Below are 22,944 nucleotides of genomic sequence, written 5' to 3'. Positions count from 1 at the left end.
AGATTTCTGAAGAAGGGTCTAGGCCCGAAACGTCAGCCTTCCTGCTCCTCTGATGCTGCTTGGCCTGCTGTGTTCAGGATGCTCCCTGATCTGTGGATGAGATGAATTTGATAGCAGGACACAGCTTTTCAGTACTAGACTTTTTTTTTTGTTTCTGCTTAAGTGGGGATGCCTATAGCTCAATAATTTGATATTCTGATTGATTTCATGAGTTTTGAATTTGGTGTTAGAACCCTCAATGATTTTTGATTATTTTTATTCTTTTATCAATTTTGATTTATGAGCTAGAAATGACTGGTGGACTTTGGACAGCTTGTGGTAAAAGGAGAACAGACCAAATAAGCTCGTAATTAAGGCCATGGGAGGAATCAATCAGTCTATCAAGACGGAACCAGAATAAAAGTTATTTTTTGAACTATGTTTTCTGAGAGATGGTTCTGGGCTGCTACTGAGACAGCATGAAGATTTGAAGGCTCCCTGTCTAATCTGCTATATCAGCTTCTGGAAGCCCAAACAGTAGAAAGCTGAGTTAGCAATTTTGTTGCCTTTGCCTGGGTGAACTGAAAAGGTGACCCTGATCAACGTTTCAGAAAAAGCAGCCAAAGAGTCCATGTTTATGCCTATGAAACAATGCATCATGAAAGTCCTTTAAGTAATTTGGTAATTTTGTTATTTTTTTTATCCCTTAACTGTGTTGGCTTGTCTGTGTTTTCTGTGTGAATGGGGCTGAAAACAAATGTTTCGGGTTTAAAGCACAGACTTTCATCAGTTTGTTCTGTTTAATTTTCTCTCTGCCAGAGTTATTGTGTATGATACAAAACCTGTGTCTGGAAATTAATTATTCACAAAGTCTGGGATTGGTTATTCAAAAGTCTGGTTAGGAACCATTGGAGTGACTATTGTGGAGTCTTCGATGATTTAATTTTTCTTTGTTGTGAATCCAGAGGTGGAAAGGCTGATTTGGGTTTGGCTGTCTGTCTGTCTCTGTGTTGAAATTGTGGGAGCTGCTGATAAAATGCATTCCGAGTTAAATCCCTAAGTCATAGCCAGGTTTGTACAACATTGGGAACTAGCAGATCCTGAGAAGCCCTGACCGAGGTCAGAGAAGGCATTCTGAGAGATCCTGCCCACGATAAAGGCATGTGGGGAGATTCTGCAAGCTCTGTCTTAAGTGGGGCTGCAGGATTTGCAGTTGTTTAGTTGGTTCGCCTCTTCATACAGTTGCTTTTGATTTTCTGCAGGAGCGGATGTGGTCGATTGGCTTTACTCACATGTGCAAGGCTTTAAAGATCGTCGTGAAGCAAGGAAGTACGCCAGCAGCATGCTGAAACATGGCTATCTAAGGCACACAGTGAACAAGATTACCTTCTCCGAGCAGTGTTATTACATCTTTGGTGACCTGTCTACCAGTAAGTTCACTCTGTCTCTCTAACATTTGACAAACCTGGTCTTGGAGAACATTCCGGGGAGAATTAATATCCACTTGGAAAAGCATGATTTAATTAGGGATAGTCAGCATGGCTTTGTCAGGGTGAAGTCATGCCTAACAAATTTATTAGAATTTTTCAAAAATGAGATCAAGTGTGTGGATGAGGGAAGTTCAGATAATGTAGTTTATATGGATTTTAGCAAAGTTTTTGACAGGGTACCAGATGGTAAACTTTGAGAAGTTTAAAGGACATGGAATTCAGGGAAACTTGGCGAGATACATCTGAAACTGGCTTAGCAAAAGGACATAAAGAATAGTGGTAGAAGGCTGTTTGAGTGGACTGGAGGCTGGTGTCTGGCAGTGTACCACAAGGATCAGTACTGGGCCCCTTATTGTTTGTAAATAATCTAGATGAAAATGTGAGGGGAATGTTAAGCAAGTTTGCATGAGACACCGAGATTGGTAGGGTGGTTAATAGTGAAGAAGTTGGTTGTAGATTATATAGATACAGATGGGTTGGTCACCTGGGCAGAATAGTGACAGATAATATTTAACCCTGATAAGTGTGAGGTGATGCACTATGGAAGAAGGATGATTCGTTAAATATGGAGGCTTATGGAGTGGAGTAGAAGGTGAGGCCAAAGTGGGGAAGAGATAGAAGCCCAGTTGCATGAACTGAATCAGATATGGTCAAAACTCCCATCAATCATGGTGGGTGAGACAAAGGAAGACATTTCAGATGCACTGACGGAGAAGATGATATCATCAGATAGATACAATAGAGACAGAGAAACTGGAAGAAAGGAATGAAGTCTTTCCTGGAAACAAGGTGAAAGCAAGCATGGTGGATTTGTGATGAATATTACTTGGTAAAAATTTAACAACGTATAAGCAAATACAGGGACAGCAATAAAGGGAGGGAAAGAAATCTAAAAGAAAGACTTGTGAAGGAGTGGAAGGCGGGATGGATTAAATAGTAAATGTCATGATTGTGCAAAGCAAAATAGTGTAGTAATGGGATAAGTAAAGAAAGAAAGGTTGGTCTGTAAGTTTTCTGGCATCACTGGCTAAACCAGCATTTGTTGCCTACTCCTAATTGTTCTTGAGAAGGTTGTGTTGAGCCACCACTTTGAACTGCTGCAGTCCACATGATGTAGGTTCACTGCAGTGTTGTTGGGAAGGGAATTCCAGAATTTTGACCCAGTGAAAATGAAGGAAAGGTGATACATTTCCGAGTCAGAATAGTCCAGAGGAAAACTTTCTGATAATGGTGGACCCATGAACCTGCTTCACTGGTCTTTCTTGGTGATAGAAGTTGTGGGTTTGAACAGTGTTCTTGAAGGAGCCTTGGTGAGTTCTTGCATTGCATCTTGCATTTGATCCATACAATACATTAGTCAGGGAGGGAGTGAATGTTAAAGGTGACGGATGGGGTGCCAATCAAATGGATTGCTTTGTCCTGAGTGGTGTTGAACTACTTGATTATTGTTGCAGTTGCACCCATTCAAGCAGTGGAAAACATTTCATGCCATTCCTGACTGTGCTTGTAGTCAACCGTCAGGTTTTGGGGAATTGAGAGGTGGGTTATTCACCACAGAATTCCCAGCCTGTGACCTACTCTTGTATACGTGGCTGGTCCAGTTCAGTTTCTGGTCGGTAGTGACCCACCCAGGATGTTGCTGGTGGGGGATTCAGAGAGAATCACGCTGTTGAGTGTCAAGAGCAACAACACAAGCTGGCTGAGACAGTGACAGAAGTTGTTAAGAAATGAAATTATTGAACTCAGTGTTGAGGCTGGAAGGTGCCTAATTGAAGGAATTGTATTTAATTTTTGGTGAACTCTTTCCTTTGCTGGTAGATTTGGCTGGCCTGAGCTTAAATGAAGGCTCCAGTGGAACATCAGAGCAAGACATCCTTGCACCTCTTCCACATCCAAATTGTCCCTGGCCACTGACTCAGGGCTTCCCTTATCAGTATCCACTGCCTCATCCGTATTACTCGTCCACTTGCCAAGATCCTGCTTTGACCTATGGAAATGGCAGCACCGGGAGTCAGCAGAGTGAAGGTATGATTCATTTATAAGGGTCTCACCCTGGTTTGTCTGAGGTGTAATGTGTAGCAGCCAACGCAACTCCCTTCCAGAACCACCAAGATAGTGCTGTTGGGAATTGGGGAAGATGATGGTTAAGTGTGTGGAAAGCAGAATCAAGAGTGGGTGGAATCTGAGGAGGATGTCTTGAGGAAGAGAGTGCAGAGAAAGGGATGGAAGGATGGGTTGTGGGTAGGTTGAGAGGGTGCAGAAAGGAAGGGAATGTTTGGGGAGAGGTTGGGTGCAGAAAGAGAAGTAAGTGATGGGGACGTGAAGGGGAGTGATCAGATGGAGTGCAGGAGCCATACAATTTACTGGAAATGATTTTGTAGCTGAGTGAGATTGTACGATTAATGTAGCTTCTTCAAGAAGATTTAAGAAAATAATTGTCTCCAGAATTCATAAAAGAAAACCTGTCATTCAGCAAGTTTGAGTTTTTGTCCTGAGCACTGGAGTCACCAGTTGACTCTGTCAAAATTTGCAAATAGTTTACTATATAAAGACCAAATTGTTTGTTATATGAAGATCATAATCCCAGCAACTCACTGCGGCAAGAAAGGCAGGTAACTGAAGCCTGACTCATTTGAACATGCTCAGGAAGTAGCAGTGACCCAGCACCCTGGCAGAGTCATCAGAAGAATTTGCATTTCTTTCAAAATAAATGAAATAGATTTACCGATTAACTTTCATCCAATGTTACAGCTACGTTCAGCTGCTTCTCAGAAACCCAGTCATTACTGAACAAAGTAAACAAGCAACTCTAATTGCTCCACTGACTGCAAGATTTATTAGACTTTTCTGTGTCCATGTTACTCCCTCTGCAGCAGTGGGAAAAGAGTGACTATGACATTGTTTAACCATTTTATTACAGGTCTGTTCAACAGTCCAGGCACAGTAAAATGAGCCGGACACCTCTTCACTTGATGTTTTATTATGGTGAAGTTCATAGAGTGAAGTGACTGGTGTCTTGTGTTACCTGCTATGTGTACAGGAAGCAAGAGCAGTGGATCGAATCGGAGCATGGGTGAGAGGAAGGGCTCAGCGGGGAAGGAAAAGGAGCAGAAAGCAGACTCCAAGTCGGTGGGTAATGGAAGTGAGCCAGACCGTACCACTGGGAACAGCGTGCAGTGCGAACGACCAGCAAGCCAGCTCAGTCACCATAGCTACTGCTCTCATGGACCTCCAGGGATTCCTCCTGTTTACCAGCTGCCCACGGTCATGGTAACAAGCGGACCTCCTGGAGCTCCTCCTGTCCGGGATCTAGCAGCAGTCCCTCCCGAGCTGACCGGCAGCCGGCAATCCTTCCAAAAGGCCATGGGTAACCCCTGCGAATTCTTTATTGACATTATGTGACATCACCAGCCTTCTGCACTAAACAACACTAAAGTCTTTGCACAAAACAATGCTTGTGTCTCACTCCTGGTGTCACAGGAACCTCAGGCTTCTGAGTCTAACCATAGTTCTCTTTGTTATCTGTCCTCCATTAATAACAACTTTAAGTGTATTGGTTTTGGTAAATATTGGTGCCAAGGACAGCTTTGTGTAAGTGTATTCCACATTTCAGCGTAATCAGCACCTGATTTTAAAGGGATGTTGAAGACGTTTTGACATAGCTGGATGATTATCCCAGATAAGAATTTCATGTGGTCCTCTCAACATCACTCATCTGCTGTTGTGATGGGTGCATCTTGGTTTTGTCATTGTGGATCATCTAACCCTTTTAGCAAGCACTGTTTTGTTTTACAGAGATGACTGAGCACAAAGGGATGTGATTCCATTCCCAGCTCAGTGACGCACAAGTTGGTAGCCTTTCAAGAATTGTTTTCCCTTGAAGCATTAAGAAAGTTTCAACTGCATCTCCAAACATTCAAACAGCTGTTTCGCTCTGTAGCTTAATCCCCTGAACAACAGGAAGTTGGACACGCTACCTGTGTATACCATGTTTTTGATATGTCTAGTTTGGGCACTTCTGTTCTGGTTGTTGCTGAACAATGTAACTGGATCAATCAAGGTTCCATCGTCAGTCATTTCTGAAAGTTTCACAGTTTGATTGGAACAGCTACTTATACATAATGCTTTCCTTTGGTTCAGTCAGTGTTGAGACCTTTTGCATCTAGCCTGCATTCATAAGGACATGAATTGGATTATGTTTTATTTCCCAGTTTTCACATCTGTAATGGAGATGCTAACTCTCAAGGGAACGCAGGTTTTATGGGCCCCATCTGATCGATAACCATGTGCAAGTGGCCATCATTCACATGCAATAGAGTGTCAGTAGATCATTCAAATGAGATTGCCCTGCTGTCTGCTCTGTGGGACTCCTCGTTCTATGCTGGGTGTCATCTGTCCACTCCTGTTTCTCTCCACCTTCTCTTTTTCTTTACTCTGAGCAGTTCAGAGGCTGGGAATTCTGCAATGAGTAACTGGTGTCCTCACTCCCCAGAGCCCTATTCACCATCTACAAGGCTCAAGTCAGGAATGTGATGGAATGCTTTCGATTTACCTTGATGGGTGTAGCTCTAGTAAAACACTTTAGAAGCTCAAAAACATCCAGGACGATGCAGCCTGTTTGGCGTCCCATCCAATACTTTGAATATTCACGTCCACAAGTGCACAGTAGTAGCGGTGTGCACCATCTACAAGGTACACTGCAGCACCTCACCAAAGGCCCTTCAACGTGGCCTTCCAAACACCCAACTTCTGAGAAGAACAAGGGCAACAGATGCATGGGAACACCAAACTTGCAAGTACCCCTCCAAACCACACACCATGCTTACTTGGAACAACATCACAGTTCCTTAACCATTGCTCAGTCAAAATCCTAGAACTGCGAACAGCACTGTAGGTGTACCTACACCACATGACTGCAGTGCTTCAAGGGTAGTTAAAGTTTATTTTTTAATTCATTCACAGGATGAAGCTATCACTGGCTAGGCTCGCATTTATTGGTCATCCCTAATTGCCCAGGGCAATTAAGAATCAGCCACATTGCTGTGGATCTGGAGTCATATGTAGGCCAAACCAGGTAAAGATGGCAGTTTCCTTCCCTCAAGGTCATTCATGAACCAGATAGGCTTTTCCTCAACAATCGACAATGGATTCATGGTCATTGTTAGACTCTTAATTCCAATTTTTTTTTAAAAAAAATTATTGAATCCAAATTCCACCATCTGCCATGGTAGGGTTCGAACCTAGGTCCCCAGGACATTACCTAGGTCTCTGAATTAACAGTCTATTGATAATATCAGTAGGTCATCACCTCCCCATCCATGGATGAGCAAGAAATGCCATCGATGCCCGCATCCCCTGAAGAATTAAAATTTCAGATTGTGTTTCTGTCGTTTTTGTGAGTCTGTAATTGCAATTAAAATCCATCCCCAGCAAAGTTGACGAGAAAGGCTTCAAAATCTTTCTGCATGGGGCCAGGAGAATTGAAGATGATTTGTGTTGCCCAAGGACCACCCCAATTTTCTGCTACCCCTGTAACCCCTCTCAAATAACTAGCCACACAACAAGCCTGATACTACCTGCCCCACTCTCAGTCTTACCTTAGGTAAAATGTCAGACTTATTCCAGACATGTTATTGCCCTCTGATCCAGACGGGAATATAATGGAATATTCTCCACTGTGCAACATATGCAAGTTTGCCCGAAAGCTGGAACTAAATGTGAACAATAAACTAAAAGAATAGACGTCCAACAGACTGCTGGATGTCTAATGTGAAGTGACAATTTCCTTCCATTTAGAGATTGAAGAAATGGTAGCTTGTGGAGAATCAGATTTGATTCCACCAGAACTAATTGCAATCCTTAGAGCACAGGAATGAGCAGGGCACTGGATTAAGCTAACTAAGCATTGTGTGTGCCTCCATTCTTTAACATACATGAGGAGTATTCCTCAGAACAGAGAGTGAGGACACTGTTATATTTGTGCTGGTACCAAAAATTCCAGGATTCTGCAAGATGCTTTGGAGAGAAGTTAAGCAGCTCACTCAAAAAGGATTTTCAATTGTAGCTTTTCATCAAATATTACTATATCTGGGGCCATCTTGTGGACACTTTGAGGAATAACAGGTGCTGCACAAAGTCAGCTGTGCGCAAAACACACTCTTTGAATGTTGGCACAAGTTGGTCCAGCATTTGGACTGCACTCAGCTGGATTGAAATAATAAAACTAATTGAAATTTACAAGAAAGTTTAAGAATGCTAATCAGAATTATGAGAAAATGTAAAAAGAAATGTACAGTAGGAAATTAAATTTTATTAAATTAATTATTAAAGCTATTCTATAGATTAAACTCGTTGAAAGAAGTTCAGTCCAGACTGCAGATCAATTGGCAGCTGGAGGCTGTCATTGTGTGTAACAGTGTTGTAGATATTGCGTTCTGATTCTGTGTCTCTATAGTTAATATATCGCTGCCTCCATGTAAAAGCTATTTTAAAAACTAAAAAAATTTACATTTCTTCCTGTCTTATTTTATTTATACTTTCCTTTTTACACTTGCCCTGTCTTTGTCAATTTAATTTTGTTTACACTGGCAAGAGCATTTGATTGAAACCCTGAAGATCCAATTTTTTTGAGGCTAGGACCAACCTCATTAACTCAGTGGGTATGGTCCGTGCCATCAACTATCTATCTCACACAGCCATGATGCCACAGATTGTATGAGCTTATATAAATATATAAAAATGAAACGAGGAGTCAAATGAATGTTGGTCTTTTAGAGCAGAGACTTGAGAAATTATAATGAGAAAATGACAGACTTGAAACAAATAGATTTTGTCTCTGTTCATAGTAGAAGACCACAAATTACTTATTAGAAATGGGGAGTACCCAAAGGGCTGATAAGAGTGAGGAACTTAAGGCCTTTAATATCAGCAGAGAAAAAGTATTGGAGAAACCTAAAGGACAAATGGCTGACAAATCCCAAGGATCCAATGGTCTGTATCCTCAAGTTCTCAAAGTGGTAGCTGCAGAGATAGTGGTTGCAACAGATCATTATTTTTCAAACTGTCCTGGGCCTAGAATGGTCTCATTGGTTTGGAAATTAGCAAATGTAACATCTCCATTCAAGAAAGGAGGGAGAGAAAGCAAGGAATTCCAGCCAGTTAGCCAGTGGCTGGAAATAAACTCAAATACGTTACTTAAGAAAAACTTAATGCACGCAGAAAATCATTCTATGATCAGAATCAGCACGGTTTCCTGAATGGGAAATCGTGTTTGAAAATGTATTAGTTTTTTTTGTGAGGATGTAACCTGGATGGTCGATAAAGGAGAGCCATAGATGTAGCATTTTCCAAAAGACGTGCACTAAAGTGCCACAAAATAAAAGGTTAGTAGTCAAGTAAGGACTCATGGTATTCAGATTATTCTGATAACGTGAATGATCATTGGTTAATGAATAAAATGTAGGGATACAGTCTCAGAACAAGGGGTTGATCATTTAGGAGTATGATGAGAAATTTCTGCACTCATAGGGTTGTGAATCTTTGGAATTGTCGACTGAGGGTTGTGGATACACCATTGATTAGTAAATTTAAATCTAAGATAGCCAGAATTTGGTCTTTTTAGGAATTCAGGGGATATGAGGAGTAGGCAGGAAAGTTAAATATAGAATCATACAATCCCTACAGTGTGGAAGCAGGCCATTCAGCCTCCAAACAGCATCCCACCCAGACCCACTCCCTTACTTATCCGTATAACCCTGCATTTCCCGTGGCTAATCCACCCAGCCTATGCATCCCCGGACACTACGGGCAATTTAGCATGGCCAGTCCACCAAACCTGCACATCTTTGGACTGTGGGAGGAAACCCAGGCAGACATGGGGAGAATGTGCAAACTCCACACAGACAGTTGCCCAAGGGTGAAACTGAACCCAGGTCCCTGGTGCTGTGAGGCAGCAGTGCTAGCCACTGAGGCAGAAAGTCACCCATGATCATTGTAAATGGTGGTGGAACTGGTTCCAGGGTTTATTCCTGCTGGTTCCATTGCTTTTATTTCAAGTTACTTATCTCAGATTCCTGACATAAGATTTATCCACAAATCAGCTTTAACAGTTAAGACCATAAAACATAGGAGCAGAAAATAGGCCATTCGGCCCATCGAGTCTGCTCTGCCATTCAATCATAGCTGATAAGTTCCTCAACCCCATTCTCCTGCTTTCTCCCCGTAACCCTTGATCGCATTGATAATCAAGAACCTATCTATCTCAGTCTTAAATGTACTCAATAACCTGGCCTCCACAGCCTTCTGTGGCAGTGAATTCCACAGAATTCCACTCTCTGGCTGAAGGTTTCTCCTTATCTCCGTTCTAAAAGGTCTCCCCTTTACTGTAAGGCTGTGCCCTCGGGTCCTAATCTTTCCTACCAATGGAAACATCTTCCCAACATCCATTCTGTCCAGGTCATTCAGTATTCTGTAAGTTTCAATTAGATCCCCCCTCATCCTTCTAAACTCCAATGAGTATAGTCCCAGAGTCCTCAAACGTTCCTCATATGTTAAGCTTCTCATTCCTGGGACCATTCTCGTGAACCTCCTCTGAACCCGCTCCAGGGCCAGTACATCCTTCCTGAGATATAGAACTTAGAACAGTACAGCACAGTACAGGCCCTTCAGCCCACAATGTTGTGCTGACCTATTATCCTACTAAGATCAATATGGGGCCCAAAATTGCACACAATACTCCAAATGTGGCCTGATCAGGGCCTTATTAAGCCTCAGTAGTACATCCCTCCTTTTATATTCAAGTCCTCTCAAAATAAATGCCAAGAACAGCCCTTACAAAACCTCCAACTCAAATTCACCAGGTAAGAAACAAAATTGCAATAAGATGTTTAGATTTTCAGGATTGAATGGCTGGGGATGTCAGTCATCAGGAAAATGATGTAATTTTTTGTTAAGAAAGTATTAATAATACACTTAGAAAATATAAGTATGATGAAGCAAAGTTACCATGGTTTTAATGGAAAATATCACACACAAAATTTGTTAGCATATTTTAACAATGTAATTAATAGGGTAGATAAAGAGGAACAAGTAAATGCAATACACTTGGATTTCCAAAATACATTTGGTAAAGTGCGCAAGAAAAGGGAGTAACATATTTGAATGAATGGAGGATTAGTTAAAAGACAGGAAAGAAAGTAGGGATAAATTACCAAGGTGGCAGGCTGTAACTAGTGGAGTGCTACAAGGATGTGAGCTGGGACCTAAGCTATTTGAAATCTATATTAATGACTTAGACAAAGAGAACAAGAATAATGCATCTAAATTTGTTGATGAATTAAAGTTAGGTAAGAATGTTAGCCATGAGAAGGATACAAAGAAACTTCAAGGAGATCTAGACAGATTAAAGAATGGGTCATGGTGGCAGATGGAGTAATGTGAGGCAGTGAATGTCATAAGTCTAGAAAAGCAGATTTTTTTCAAATGCCTGAAGCTTCCAAATGTTGATTTTCACAGACTTTGGTGTACTTGTATAAGCAGGACAGGGTGTTAGCAGAACAACAACAGTGTATTGAATATTCTCTGAAGTTTAGATGAATGAGCAGTGAGCTTATTGAAACAAAAGATGCTGAAGGGGCTTTCCATGGTAGGTACTGAGAAGTAATTTCATGCTGAGATGACCTGAAATTTCTTCAGTCAAGGTTGTGAATCTTTGGAAATGCTTACGCCAGAGATTAAGGATATTGCATTATTGAATGTGTTAAGGGTGTTAGGTTTCTCAAGAAGTCAAAAAGTATGTGAAATGGGTGGGAAAGTGGGGTTGAGGCAGGAGATAAGCCATGATTGTGCTGAATGGCAGAACTAGCTCAAGCGGCTGTATAGTCTACTCCTATTTCTTTGGTCATGCAAAAGGATAATGGGACATGGAGGAGTTGCTTTGCATTGACATGCATGCTACATGGTATAGCTGCAAAGTAAAGTTCTGTTACACAGCCCTTTCAAACATTTCCAAGTTAGATGTAGCATGTGTGAAGTAGACAGTAAAGCCCCCAAACACTCTTGTATCAAAATCTCCCAGACCAAGTGCATCATTGGTTAAATATCAAGTAAAGCTTTGGCTACACTTTCGCATCACATCTGTTGGAGGAAGTGTGCAGGTCAAACTCGGACACTTCTGTAGCTTTGGCTGTTTGGTTTGAATATTATTTGCATTGTAAACTAATGTCACTGTATTGTCATCCTGTTTGTTAATATAACCTTCACGCTTACTGATATGCGCATAACCTAGAATGTAATTGCATTCTGTAAGCTTTCTGGACTTGGATATGTCATGCACCATATATAATTGGAAATAAATTGCTCACAAGTCTAATAGGATATTCCAGTAGTCCAGTTAACATTCGTGAGAGTAAACTTTGCTCTTGTGCTAATGCAACGAGTCTTCTGCCATAACTAGTAAAGTTTATATTAAGCTGGGATTTCATTAACTTGTTCTTTAAGTTGGAAGTTGGGGAGAAAATAAACAACATATCATGATAGAATAGCTAGAATCCAAATCCTTCTGGACTTCAATGCATGCCTGTTGACACCAGTCTCAGGTTGGAGATTAATTACTCAGCTGCTGATTTTTATGTTAGTGAAGACAGAACATTCTTTAGTCTATGATAACAATACCAGTCTATTACACAGTGACCTGACAAACGTGCAATTGATGTGAGGACCTGACTAACTGCTTGGGTACACTGTCTAACAGACCACACTCTCTGATCTCCATTTTTCCTAAATTTATTTGTAATACACAGAGATTGACAAATATTATCTTGATTTACCCATTGAATGTTAAATGGTGATTTACAGTGAGCTCCCGTGGGTCAGAAATAAAGTCAGCTTTGAATCCAAGTCCCATAGGTAAGGGTCCATGTTATAGTTCACCTTCCATCCCCTAAGGAAGTGCATGCTTTTCTCCAGTTCTGAAGTATCTAAGATTTGCTAAGACTTTGAGACTAATTTGCAATGTGCCTTCAAAAATGTTATTTAATAGGCTGGGTAAGATTTGTGAGAAAGCTTAGAATGACACTGAGTTCAACTCATTGAAGTTTTCAGGTGGGTTATTGGACTAAAAATGGTGTAGATGGGTATGGGGGCTAAAGTGGGTGAGGATGAACCTAGGTTTAGTGGGAATGAACTAGTCGAAGCTGGCTGATAGAATGCTGGGCACAGCAACATTAAAGTGGGTAGGTTTATGCATGAGACATTAGCAGGATTGGGGCTGGGCTTGCGACTGGGTTGTCAGGGTTGACATTAGCAGGTTTCAGGATTTGATGTTGACAGAGATTTGGGCTGGGGACAAGTTGGCACAATTGAGATTGATGAGGTTTTGATTTCTTAACCAGACTGAGACAGTGTTCTTAAAATTGGATTGCAGAATCAGCAGGTTGATGCTGCTGGCATCATAGCACATATGCAGGTGTAGGGTTTTGACGGTAGGTTTAGCTGTTCAACTCTGGTTTAAAGAGGGCCACGTGGCACAGATTGATTATTGAAGCTTCAGTGACATTCACAATCTTTACTTTGATTAAAATTAAGTGTGTGGTGCCCTTAGTAAACCTAGGTTTGGAAGGGGAACATTAGCCACATTTCCCACCCCTGATCCCTGACCATTGATCATTCATTGGCTGTTGGGTAGGAAGGGAAAACAGCCTTGTAATTCCCAAGGCTTGTATGCAGAATAGGCACTTGTATGAATGATCTGAGATGGCTTTTGTCCTGGAGGGATACAACCTAAAGGGAACAGTAATAAATGAATGGAACTAATGATTGGTGTCATTATTATCTCCAACAATGAGCTGGGACAGTGTGGCACTGGGATTCAGTGGTGGGTGGAGGATTGTCATTAGGGCTTTGACAGTAGGTTTTGTTGTTGAACTCAGGTTTAAGGAGGATAATGTAGCATTTGGGCAGGAAGTAGGCAGTGATGATTCCATATATGCTCACGAGACCTGCAAACAACTGTATAGAGGAGACAAACTTGCCTTTAGCTGTGGCGTAGGCTGGGATGAAGAAAACCCAGGCCATGAGGTAATTGAGCATAGCGAAGGTGATGTGCCGGGCCAGGTTGTAGGTTTTGGCTGAGCTTTGAACCATGAATGTGCATAGGAAGCATGCAACAGCAAGCAAACCATTGTAGCCCAGTAGTAGCCCAAAGCCAGTCATAAAGCCCTCATCACACTCCATGACTATTACTCTGACCGAGATGTTGTAGTTTGCAAAGACAGAGGGAGGGGATGTGGACTGCCAAACTGAACAAAGAATGATCTGAATGAAGACGAGTGAACAGACCCCAAGATACCTCAGAACCCCGGGCCACCATTGTGCCCTAAAGCCGGTCCCTCTGAACAGGCCACTTACGTGGAAGGACTTCACTAGCATGGCTGATAGACAGCCTGTCAGACCAAATGAGAAAATGGGCTGCCTGATAGTACAGAGCAACCAATTTGGCTTCTCCATGAAGCAGTAAAGGCTGCAGCATGAGATGGCCATGGACACCAGCATCACCAGGCAGGTTTTACCCCCAGCCAGCTGAACCATGGGACTATTCAGATTGATGATGAAAATGCCGATTATTGCTGCTATAATGAGAAGACCCGCAGTAGTCAGTGAGACCAACAGGATAGCCAGTGTGTCTGTCCACCGTAGGAACTCAATTGTTTTGTTCTGACATTCAATACTCTTCAACAATGACCATTCATTCTTCAGGCATGGAGTGCACTGGTTGTCTGTGGGGAGGAGGGAAACACTGTTACTATACTAGTGGGATTTGCCCATCAAATATTTGCACCCCTGTTTCACATTGACAGCAGTGTGTGCCATCTACATGATACACTGCAACTTGCCAAGGCTCTTTGACAGCACCTTTCACATTCATGATTTCTAACACCTAGAAGCACAAGGGAAGCATATGCACTGGAACACAGATATGCAAGATTTCCTGCAGGCCACACACCATCCTAACTTAGAATCATATCACTGTCCCTTCAGTGTGGCTGGATCAAAATCCTGAAACTCCCTGCCTAATAGCACTGTGGGTGAACCCAGGCCATGTGAACTGTAGTTCTGAGGAACGGTCACCGGACCCGCAACGTTAACTCTGTTTTCTCCTCCACAGATGCTGCCATACCTGCTGAGCTTTTCCAGCAACTTTGTTTTTGTGCATGTGAACTGTAGGTGTTTGAGAAAGTAAAACCTTCTTAAGGGTAGTTAGGTAATAAGTGCTGACCTTGCCAGTGACACTCATCCCCAACTAAATAATAAAAAGGATTGGGGCAGACTATTTCAATATTTTATTTGTCTCAAGTTGAATACAATGTTCTTTTATTTGTTTATGGCTTGTGAGCATCACTGGCAAGTGTTGTCCATTCCAAATTGCCCTTGAACTGAGTGGTTTGCTAGGCTACTGAAGGAGGCAGTTAAGAGTCAACCAACTTTACTCTGGATATGGAGTTTAATGTAACTCAAACTGGGTAAGAATGCCAGATTTAAATGGTTAGTGAACTCAGTGGATTTTTACAACAATAGATTGTTGTTACTGTTGCCATTACTGAGAGCAGCTTTAATAATTAAAATTAAATTCTATTAGCTGCTATAGGGTTTTAACCACAGTCCCCTGGAGTATTATCCTGGACTTCTAGATTCCTCATCCAGCGACATTGCCACTACACCACTGTCTCGGCCTAACGTCAGTCCCTGCAATTGGACACGAGTGCTGGTATCTAAGACTCCATTGAACCGTTGGAGTAAGAGAAAATGCCTGGACTCACCATCACTCTGAAAAGTTCCTGCTGGACAATCTGCACATTCATAGCAGCAGGAATGGAATCCTTTCACCATCTTTATTTGTCCAGGTTCACAGGAAGTTGAGCAATTGGAACCAGGAATCTGACAGTAAGAACAAAATAAACTTTGCTTTTTAAGAGTTAAAACTCCTCCTTTAGTGCAGGATAGATGGGTGCATTAACAAATTACACTGCAATACCTTTGTTCTCCTAATTGTTCTGATCTCTGTAGGCTCCCTGCCTTCAATATACCACCTTCAAAATCCTTGTAATCATTTTCAACTCTTTCAGTACAGTGGATGTCTGCAGCTCCATATCATAGCACATATTCCCTATGAATCCATCTTGGATCTGTGTTCATGCATACACATCTGCATGTGTGTGATGACCTGTCATCTTCAGAGCTTTCCTAAAAGCCACCTCTAACCTCACCAATACTCACTTCTGGACCCTCTATGCATTTTTTTGTTGCTCCTGTATAGATTCTTGAAATGTTTATATAAAAATGTCAACAAAATAAAATGCATTTAGATTTGGTATTTATCATATAGATTCACCAAAATGGGAAGCTATAGTGAAAAGGACAGACTTGAGATGCTGGGAATATTCCCACTGGAATGGAGATTGTCATCTTAAAAAAAAAACTGTCCTCTTGACTATAAGTTTTGATAAAGTGAATTGAAAATGATTTCCCTGTGATTGGGGAATCAATAATGAGGGACATCAATTTAAAATATTCACAGCATGTAATGAAAGGTTCATAGAAACATAAGTTCCCTTACACTGAATGTTGCTGGAGAATGGCATGCTTTGACAGGTGGAGTTGTTGAGGCAGAGACCATTTTATCTTCTAAGGAGAGGGATGAGGAGAAACCCTTACCTTATTCTGTGGTGTGTTCCATTGTATCAGGGATGTATTAATTCGAAGCTCCTCATGCTGTGCTCTGTATTCTCCAATCATTTTGAACTCAGGAATTTGATTCCCACTTCTCCATTGCCAATTAATTATATCATATCCTGTGGGTGGGTTTCCATATTTGTCAAAGAAAATCGCTCTGCTATGCAGAGTGAAGTTAACTTGTGGCATTTCTTTGAGAAGCTGGATGGAAACCAAGAGTCAAAATTACTCAGCAAAAATGTTGAGACGTAGTATATAAGAAAAATGCTGTCTGAGAAGCATTCCCTTTCCTAACACATACTTGAGTGGCCAGGTGTGTGAGCTATCGAAGGTTAGTTGACAGTAGTGGAATTTGTACTCCAGGGAAAGGAGGGAACTTGTATCCCATTGAGGATCACTAACTTCAAGCAGTGGGGGAGCTGAAGCCCAGTGAGAGTCAGCGCCATTATGGATTCATGACAAAGTTCAGAATTTTAGACAAATATCCGTGCTGACACTTCTTTGCAGTGCTGAGGGAGTGTTGAACGAGAGATGGGCAATAGATGCTGGCCTAGGCAATAATACCTATGTCCCACAATTGAATGAAAAACACTGCAGAGGTGCTGTCTGTCAAATGAGACTGTTTGGGTGGATGTTAGATCTCCTCTGGTACAATTTGATGACCAGCAGGAAAATTCTCTCCCTTGACCTGAGCCAACAGTTAATTTCAATCAATAACACAAAAGAACAAATGAATAATGCAGAATACCTGACACATTCACTAATATAACAACATTAGTTATAAAGACCAAACAACAATGTATTAAGCACTTTGAGAAATTTTTCAAGGATTAAATTAGAAGTTTTTATTTTCCAGTTAATTACTTGCCTCAGTTTTCCAGACTAGATCAAGAGATTTGATCCCATTGGTGACTCCTTGAGATGCCTCTACTACACAAAACTTACCTGCCATGGGTAAATGGTGCTCTTACTGCAGTTTCCTAAGTCACAGCGGAGCAGACGATGGAGTGCATGGGCCACCGTGTAGACTGCAGCATAGACATTAAACGAAATTCGCTCGAGGTCTTTACCATCACTGTCAGCATCTTCATCAACAGATTGTGTTTGACATTCATTACACTCTTCTTCCAGAAGTCTCCCTCCACTTCCACATCTTTGAGATTTCACACTGGGCAGGTCCCTGAGGGCCAATGCTGCAGATTTGTAGCATTCAAAGCCAGGCATATGGCCACTTTTAATGGCCACACCCAGAATTGTGCCTATGCTTGAGATGTTTGGGGAGCTAGCAACCGCTTCAGAGGTGACCCAGGCCTCACTGGCAATCCATACTTTACCTGTCACATTCTGCTCATGGATTATCGTCATCAGTATCTGGACGTATTGTTCATCAGCGAACACAGCTGTGATGTTAACTCGTGAGTAAATAATGTTCTTGATGACTGACACCATTTTTCTCTGAAATTTGGAGCCAGGTAAGTTCAAGGGAATCAGTTCTTCATAGGCAATGCAAATCCCAGTTCTGGACGCAAGTTTGGCAAAGTGTTCTATTCCCCTTCGGCCATACATGTCGTCTGTCCCAATCACTGCCACCCAGTTCCATTGAAATGTCTTCACCATTGAGACCATCGCTGCTGCCTGGACCTCATCTGTGGGAACCGTTCGGTAAAATGATGGAAAATCCGTCCTGTCATTGAATAAATTGCTTGAAGCAGCATAACTAATCTGCAACAAGAAAAAAAAACACAACCACATAGACACACATGAGAGAACTGATTAACATCAGCAAAAACAGGAATATGGTGCTAGTAAATAGCAGTATTGAGTGACTATCTGAAGATAATGAATTCAGCAGTAAAATTCAGTGACATAGGGATCCAGATACAGGAGTTATTGAGTGAAGGAACTGGACTGATATGAATGAGGTATAGACAAATGTTCAGTAGATTTCCCAACACAATTCAGTAATTTGCTCAACCTGTCACAAGCAACTTCTATGTAATGTAAACTATTTATCATTAAAAACACTGGATGTTATTGAGAATATTTTGGGCATTTAAAAATTCTTTGTTCCCAGCTTCTACCATATGCTGGAGTGCTGCTTCACTGGAGAGCAGCCACTGGTCACACACCATGCTTCAGCATGTGAATATTCTTAGTGCAATGGCTTTCATCAGTAACTATCAGCAGGCTATTTGATCATGGGGAGCATCTCAGCAAGTCCAATCCTGTTTTCCCAATCAAAACAATCAAACTGGAGGGAAGAATGAGAAATCTTTTCACACAGCAAGCTATTGTAACCTGGAATGCACTGCAGGGATGGCTTAAGAGAGCAGAATTGTTAGTAGCTTCCTAAAGGAATTTGAATGAATACTTGAAAACCTGAGGGTATTTGGATAAGTATAAGGAAGTTAAGAATAATGGGATAGCTTTTTCAAAGAACACGCATGATGGGCTGATTGGCCTATTTCAGCGCTAAACAATTCTAAGATCCTAACATCCCAGTGCACTTTCCAGCAAACATCAGAAAATAGTGATTCTCACCCCTTCCCTAACCTGATATTAATGTTTTATTGTTTCTTCAACTGGGAGTAGTTAGTGCAGTACAGGTTGGGATTATCAGTGAGGAATGCCTTCAGGAGCATTGTATTTTGAACCAATGCATTGATTCCTGATAATGATAGCGACTCTCATGCCATTGATTGCTTTCCACTATTATACCTGTGGAATAAGGAGGAAGCTGAAGAGCCGAGCGATCACCTTGGAGAGCTCAGAGTTAGAGGGGCCAAGAGCGGCTAGTACTCGTGTACTATAGTCAGTGTAATCACACTTCAGTTCAAATCTGTTTCCATCCTTTGCCATCAAGAAAGAAATAGCTGACTGTATCACGATCGAGGACTTGAGGCAGGTGTCCTGGATGTCATATCCCAGGGTCACACCTGGTAGGAGAGTGCTTGAGTTATTGATCTCCTCAATGGCAAACTTCATTGCCTGAAGCCAGTAGAAACCATTTAGATGGAAACTGTGTAAAAGAGCAAAGGTAAACAAGTAACAGCTGACAGAACCATAAGGGCAAGAAAGAAGCTTAAATTCATAAAATCAGGAGTTACCTGTTTCCTTCAAAGGAAGGAGGCTATTGAATGGTGGTGTGAGAGATTAACATGAAGAGAGATGGTAACATAGTATGTTGAAAGAGGGGTAATTGGGTGATAGTGTGTAGGCTAACATTCATGATACAGTCAGTCACACAGGTTGAGAGATTGTAGTCCCTAAAGTAAATGCTTTACAGACAGGGTGTCAAAACACTTCAGTTCTATACTTAATTTGCCGGCTCCACTGCTGTGTGATGCTTCTGATGTGAGATACCATTGTAAGGTTTAGCAGTGTATTCATTCCTTATTTATCGAGTTAATTGATTGGTTACTGCCTGTATGCCTCCATAGATTCCAACAAGGGTGCAGCTCACTGTTTACCTTTCAAACCAGAGGGTACAGTGCTGAGGCCAATTCCAGCCTCTTCTATTCACCCAAATTAGATCATCATCCAAACCTTATATCCTATTCTGTGTCGTAACCTTTTCACCTGCCATCCCTGTGTGCACTGACCTACATCAACACCTATTCCACTAATGCCTTAATTTGAATATTTTCACTGTCATTTTCAAATCTTTCTGCAAGCTATTTCGGTAACCACAGTAAGCCCCCTAACCCCTCACTCCAACCTCAAAATCTTTTCACTCTTCCAATTTGTTCATCCCCAAATTTCTTTCCACAACTCACAACAGTACTTTTGATTTCCAGGACTCTAAGCGCTGGAATTCTCTCACTAAAGTTCTACTTCCCTGTACCTCTCATTCCTCCTTTAAGACATTCTTTAATGAAGCTTGGATGAAGCTTTGGGGACGTAACCTTATGATGTTTTGACATGATATCAGAGTTTTGTCTGATGATTCCTACTGTGAATTATCTTGGGACATTTTACTGCATTAAAGACACTATATAAATGTAAGTGATTGTACTGACTGTAAAGAATAGAGTTTGAAACATGAATTGTACAGGTTACAATATTCAGTCCCACATTAGGCTGGTGGAGATCCAATTATAATTCAGCACAAACAGTGTGCCTTACCTTTCACATTTTCCAAACTCTGACTTTGTTTCAGTCATCCAATGCACACCAGTGGAGTAAAGGGGAAAGAGCCCTCCAAGTATGTAATCACCAGCAGCCTGGAACTGCCTGAGTGGGTCTCTGTGACGGTCAGATGCTGAGGTATCATGTTGTCCATTTAAGATGCAACAGAAAACTATCCAGTAATGAACATGAAGCATGTTAAAGAGTGGATGAAGAGCTGAAACAAGTGCACAAGCACAGTGTTCGTATGCCTATGTTGCTGCTCAAGTCACAGACTTCACTCACTCACTATTTGCATGAGAAATCACCAATGTTGCATATGCATTTGGAAAGATTAAATATCTACGTGACAGACTGCACATCTGATTTTTACAGTTTCCTTTTGCAAATATTATCCTCCCAGACTTTCTCTGAGCAGATATTACCTTTCCTTTTCCCTGTTCACCTCCCATTATTACCGGATATCCTAGCTGTTTCTTGAGCATCATTTAGGTAGAGACTACTTGAAGTGTTTGTGACTAAGAATTGTTGTTAATCTGCAGGTGTCTGTGTCCTGAACAACCCAATGATCTTTTTCTGGACCCAAAGTAACCCCAACATGTATACTGAGCAGTGACTGTAGGTTTTCAGTAGCTAGTGGTAGAGAACCTCCAGGCTGATTGCAGAACAGAAACATCAAGAAAAAGAAGCTCATCTGACATCAAAGGAGAATTTGAGTGGAGGACAGAACCCATTAAGATGTGTAAGGAAATTCTAACATGCAGTGCAATTGATGTTTTAGTATGTGTGGCTGTATCTTCTAACAGACACAGTTGGTTCTTACACACTCTCTCTCAGAGAGTTTTTGATATTTTCCTGGTTCTGTCAACTCAACTTAAGTTAGTACATTATTTAATGTTTTGATTAGAATACTCAGGAAGTAAAAGAATAATTCAGGCTGACATTTCACCACTGACAGAGTGCTGCTTTGTCAGAAATGCCATTTTTCAATGTGATGTTAATCCTTCTTGTCTGCTCAGCTGGGCATAAAAAATCCCAAGCCTTTATTGTAAGAAGCACAGGAGAGTTCCTTCTGGTGTCCTGGTCGATACTTATTTCAGTATCAGTATCAATGAAATAGTTTAGTGTTACAACCACTTGGGAAGATGTTCTAATTTTGGAGCTTCATTACTCCTGGGGTCACCACAAAAGTTAATGATTTAATCAAAATATGCTAAGTCCCTGATTTACCTGTTTGGTGGCATCAGGTTAACAGAAAACACTGACTAGGTTCCTGTACTTAACTACTATTTATTATTCTTAAATACTACAGTTAATTAATTAATTAATTACTACTACTATACTAAAAAAAACTACTATTGAGTACTATTTATTACAAATAAATAAGTTCTAACCACAAGTAAACCAAACTCTAACACCCTTTTTAAACACGGACACAACACATCCAGCCAGACAAAAAAAAATTGATATCATTGAGGGTTAAAAAAACACTGGAGAAACACAATTCAGTAGCACCAGTCCATAGGATTTGATGAGATGTTCGTTTTGCTTCTCAAGATCTTCTGTTCTCTAATTTTCTTCTCCAGATTCTTTCTTGTTTTTGCAGGAGGCATAGAGCATTGGTAACTAATTCTAAAGTCTTTTAGTTACTGGTATCAGCTTAAAGCAACTGGGGGAGAAAATAACTAGCTTTCATCAGGCTTTGGTTACTTTTACTGCTGAGAGATATAGTCACAGACCCTGCTTCTTCCAGTCTGGAGGCCTTCTGCTTCTGGATTGTCCATGCACACCAGCTGCTCAGTTGCCCAGGAACCAAACAGAGAATTGTTGTCAGGCTGATGACCTCCAATAACCACAACTGGCCACAATTGCACAAAACAATCAGCAATCTGATGCTGGGTGAATTTCACTCTATATATGCACACAAACACTTCAGTGCTGTGGTAACGTATCTCACCTCCGCCATTGCTTGAGAAGGAAATAATGGAAACCCAACCTATACTGAGCTCTGGTAACTTGTTTTTAAAAGTTCAGCAGTCCCTGCCTTAGCTTTTGGTTTTAAAACAATCCTTTTCCCATTTCAGTCCACAATTAAAAATAAGAAGATGTGGTCTTTACATTAATTCTTTATTTCTCCCTTTGCAGTGTGCAAATTAACTGAGAGGTTTAATTATGTTGATTGCTCAGTTTCAAAACTAAAGGCTGTTGGAGTTCTTTGACTGGTCTGGATTTGTGAAGGCATTATATAGCACGAGGTTCTTGCTCCTATTGAAAGAAAAGTACCATACTATTGAGATAACAAGGTGTAGAGCTGGATGAACACAGCAGGCCAGGCAGCATCAGAGGAGCAGGAAAGCTGATGTTTCAGGTCTGGACCCTTCCTCAGAAATGGAGGAGGAAAAGGGGACTCAAATAAATAGAGAGAGGGGGTGAGGCGATGATAGAAGGTGGATAAAGGAGCAGATTGGTGGAGAAGAGACGGACAGGTCAAGGAGGCGGGGATGGAGCCAGTAAAGATGAGTGTAGGTGGGGAGTTAGGATGGGGGTTGGTCAGTTGAGGGAAAATGGACAGGTCAAGGAGGTGGGGATGAGGCTGGTAGGTAGGAGGTGGGGGTGGGGG

The 22,944-nt window shown here is 41.4% G+C and overlaps 2 protein-coding genes across 3 annotated transcripts in view; one reads left to right on the top strand and one right to left on the bottom strand.

The window, feature by feature from the left end:
* The window catches only part of LOC109924488 (segment polarity protein dishevelled homolog DVL-1), a 103,710-nt gene extending 95,728 nt beyond the window's left edge, over positions 1 to 7,982 (top strand). Inside the window, exons 13-15 of one of the 2 annotated variants that reach the window (XM_048615149.1) lie at positions 1,242 to 1,409; positions 3,288 to 3,494; positions 4,510 to 7,982. In XM_048615149.1, the coding sequence (XP_048471106.1) occupies positions 1,242 to 1,409; positions 3,288 to 3,494; positions 4,510 to 4,871 (737 nt within the window). In that variant the 3' untranslated portion in view covers positions 4,872 to 7,982. The remainder of the gene's footprint in view (positions 1 to 1,241; positions 1,410 to 3,287; positions 3,495 to 4,509) is intronic. The other variant, XM_048615151.1, reaches the window with a different exon arrangement.
* Positions 7,983 to 13,295: 5,313 nt separating this feature from the next.
* Positions 13,296 to 20,521, bottom strand: LOC109924469 (taste receptor type 1 member 3-like). Its single transcript, XM_020524471.2, has 6 exons — positions 20,322 to 20,521; positions 18,915 to 19,215; positions 17,142 to 17,918; positions 16,179 to 16,397; positions 15,284 to 15,401; positions 13,296 to 14,242 (listed from the first exon to the last, which is right to left on the bottom strand). Exons 1-6 carry the CDS (start codon positions 20,519 to 20,521, stop codon positions 13,296 to 13,298), a joined length of 2,562 nt encoding a protein of 853 aa, XP_020380060.2.
* Between the last annotated feature and the right edge of the window lie 2,423 nt (positions 20,522 to 22,944).

Source organism: Rhincodon typus, chromosome 31 (genome assembly GCF_021869965.1).
Source record: "Rhincodon typus isolate 14 chromosome 31, sRhiTyp1.1, whole genome shotgun sequence".
Taxonomy (NCBI): Eukaryota; Metazoa; Chordata; class Chondrichthyes; order Orectolobiformes; family Rhincodontidae; genus Rhincodon; species Rhincodon typus.
This window is presented reverse-complemented; position numbering and strand designations above follow the sequence as displayed.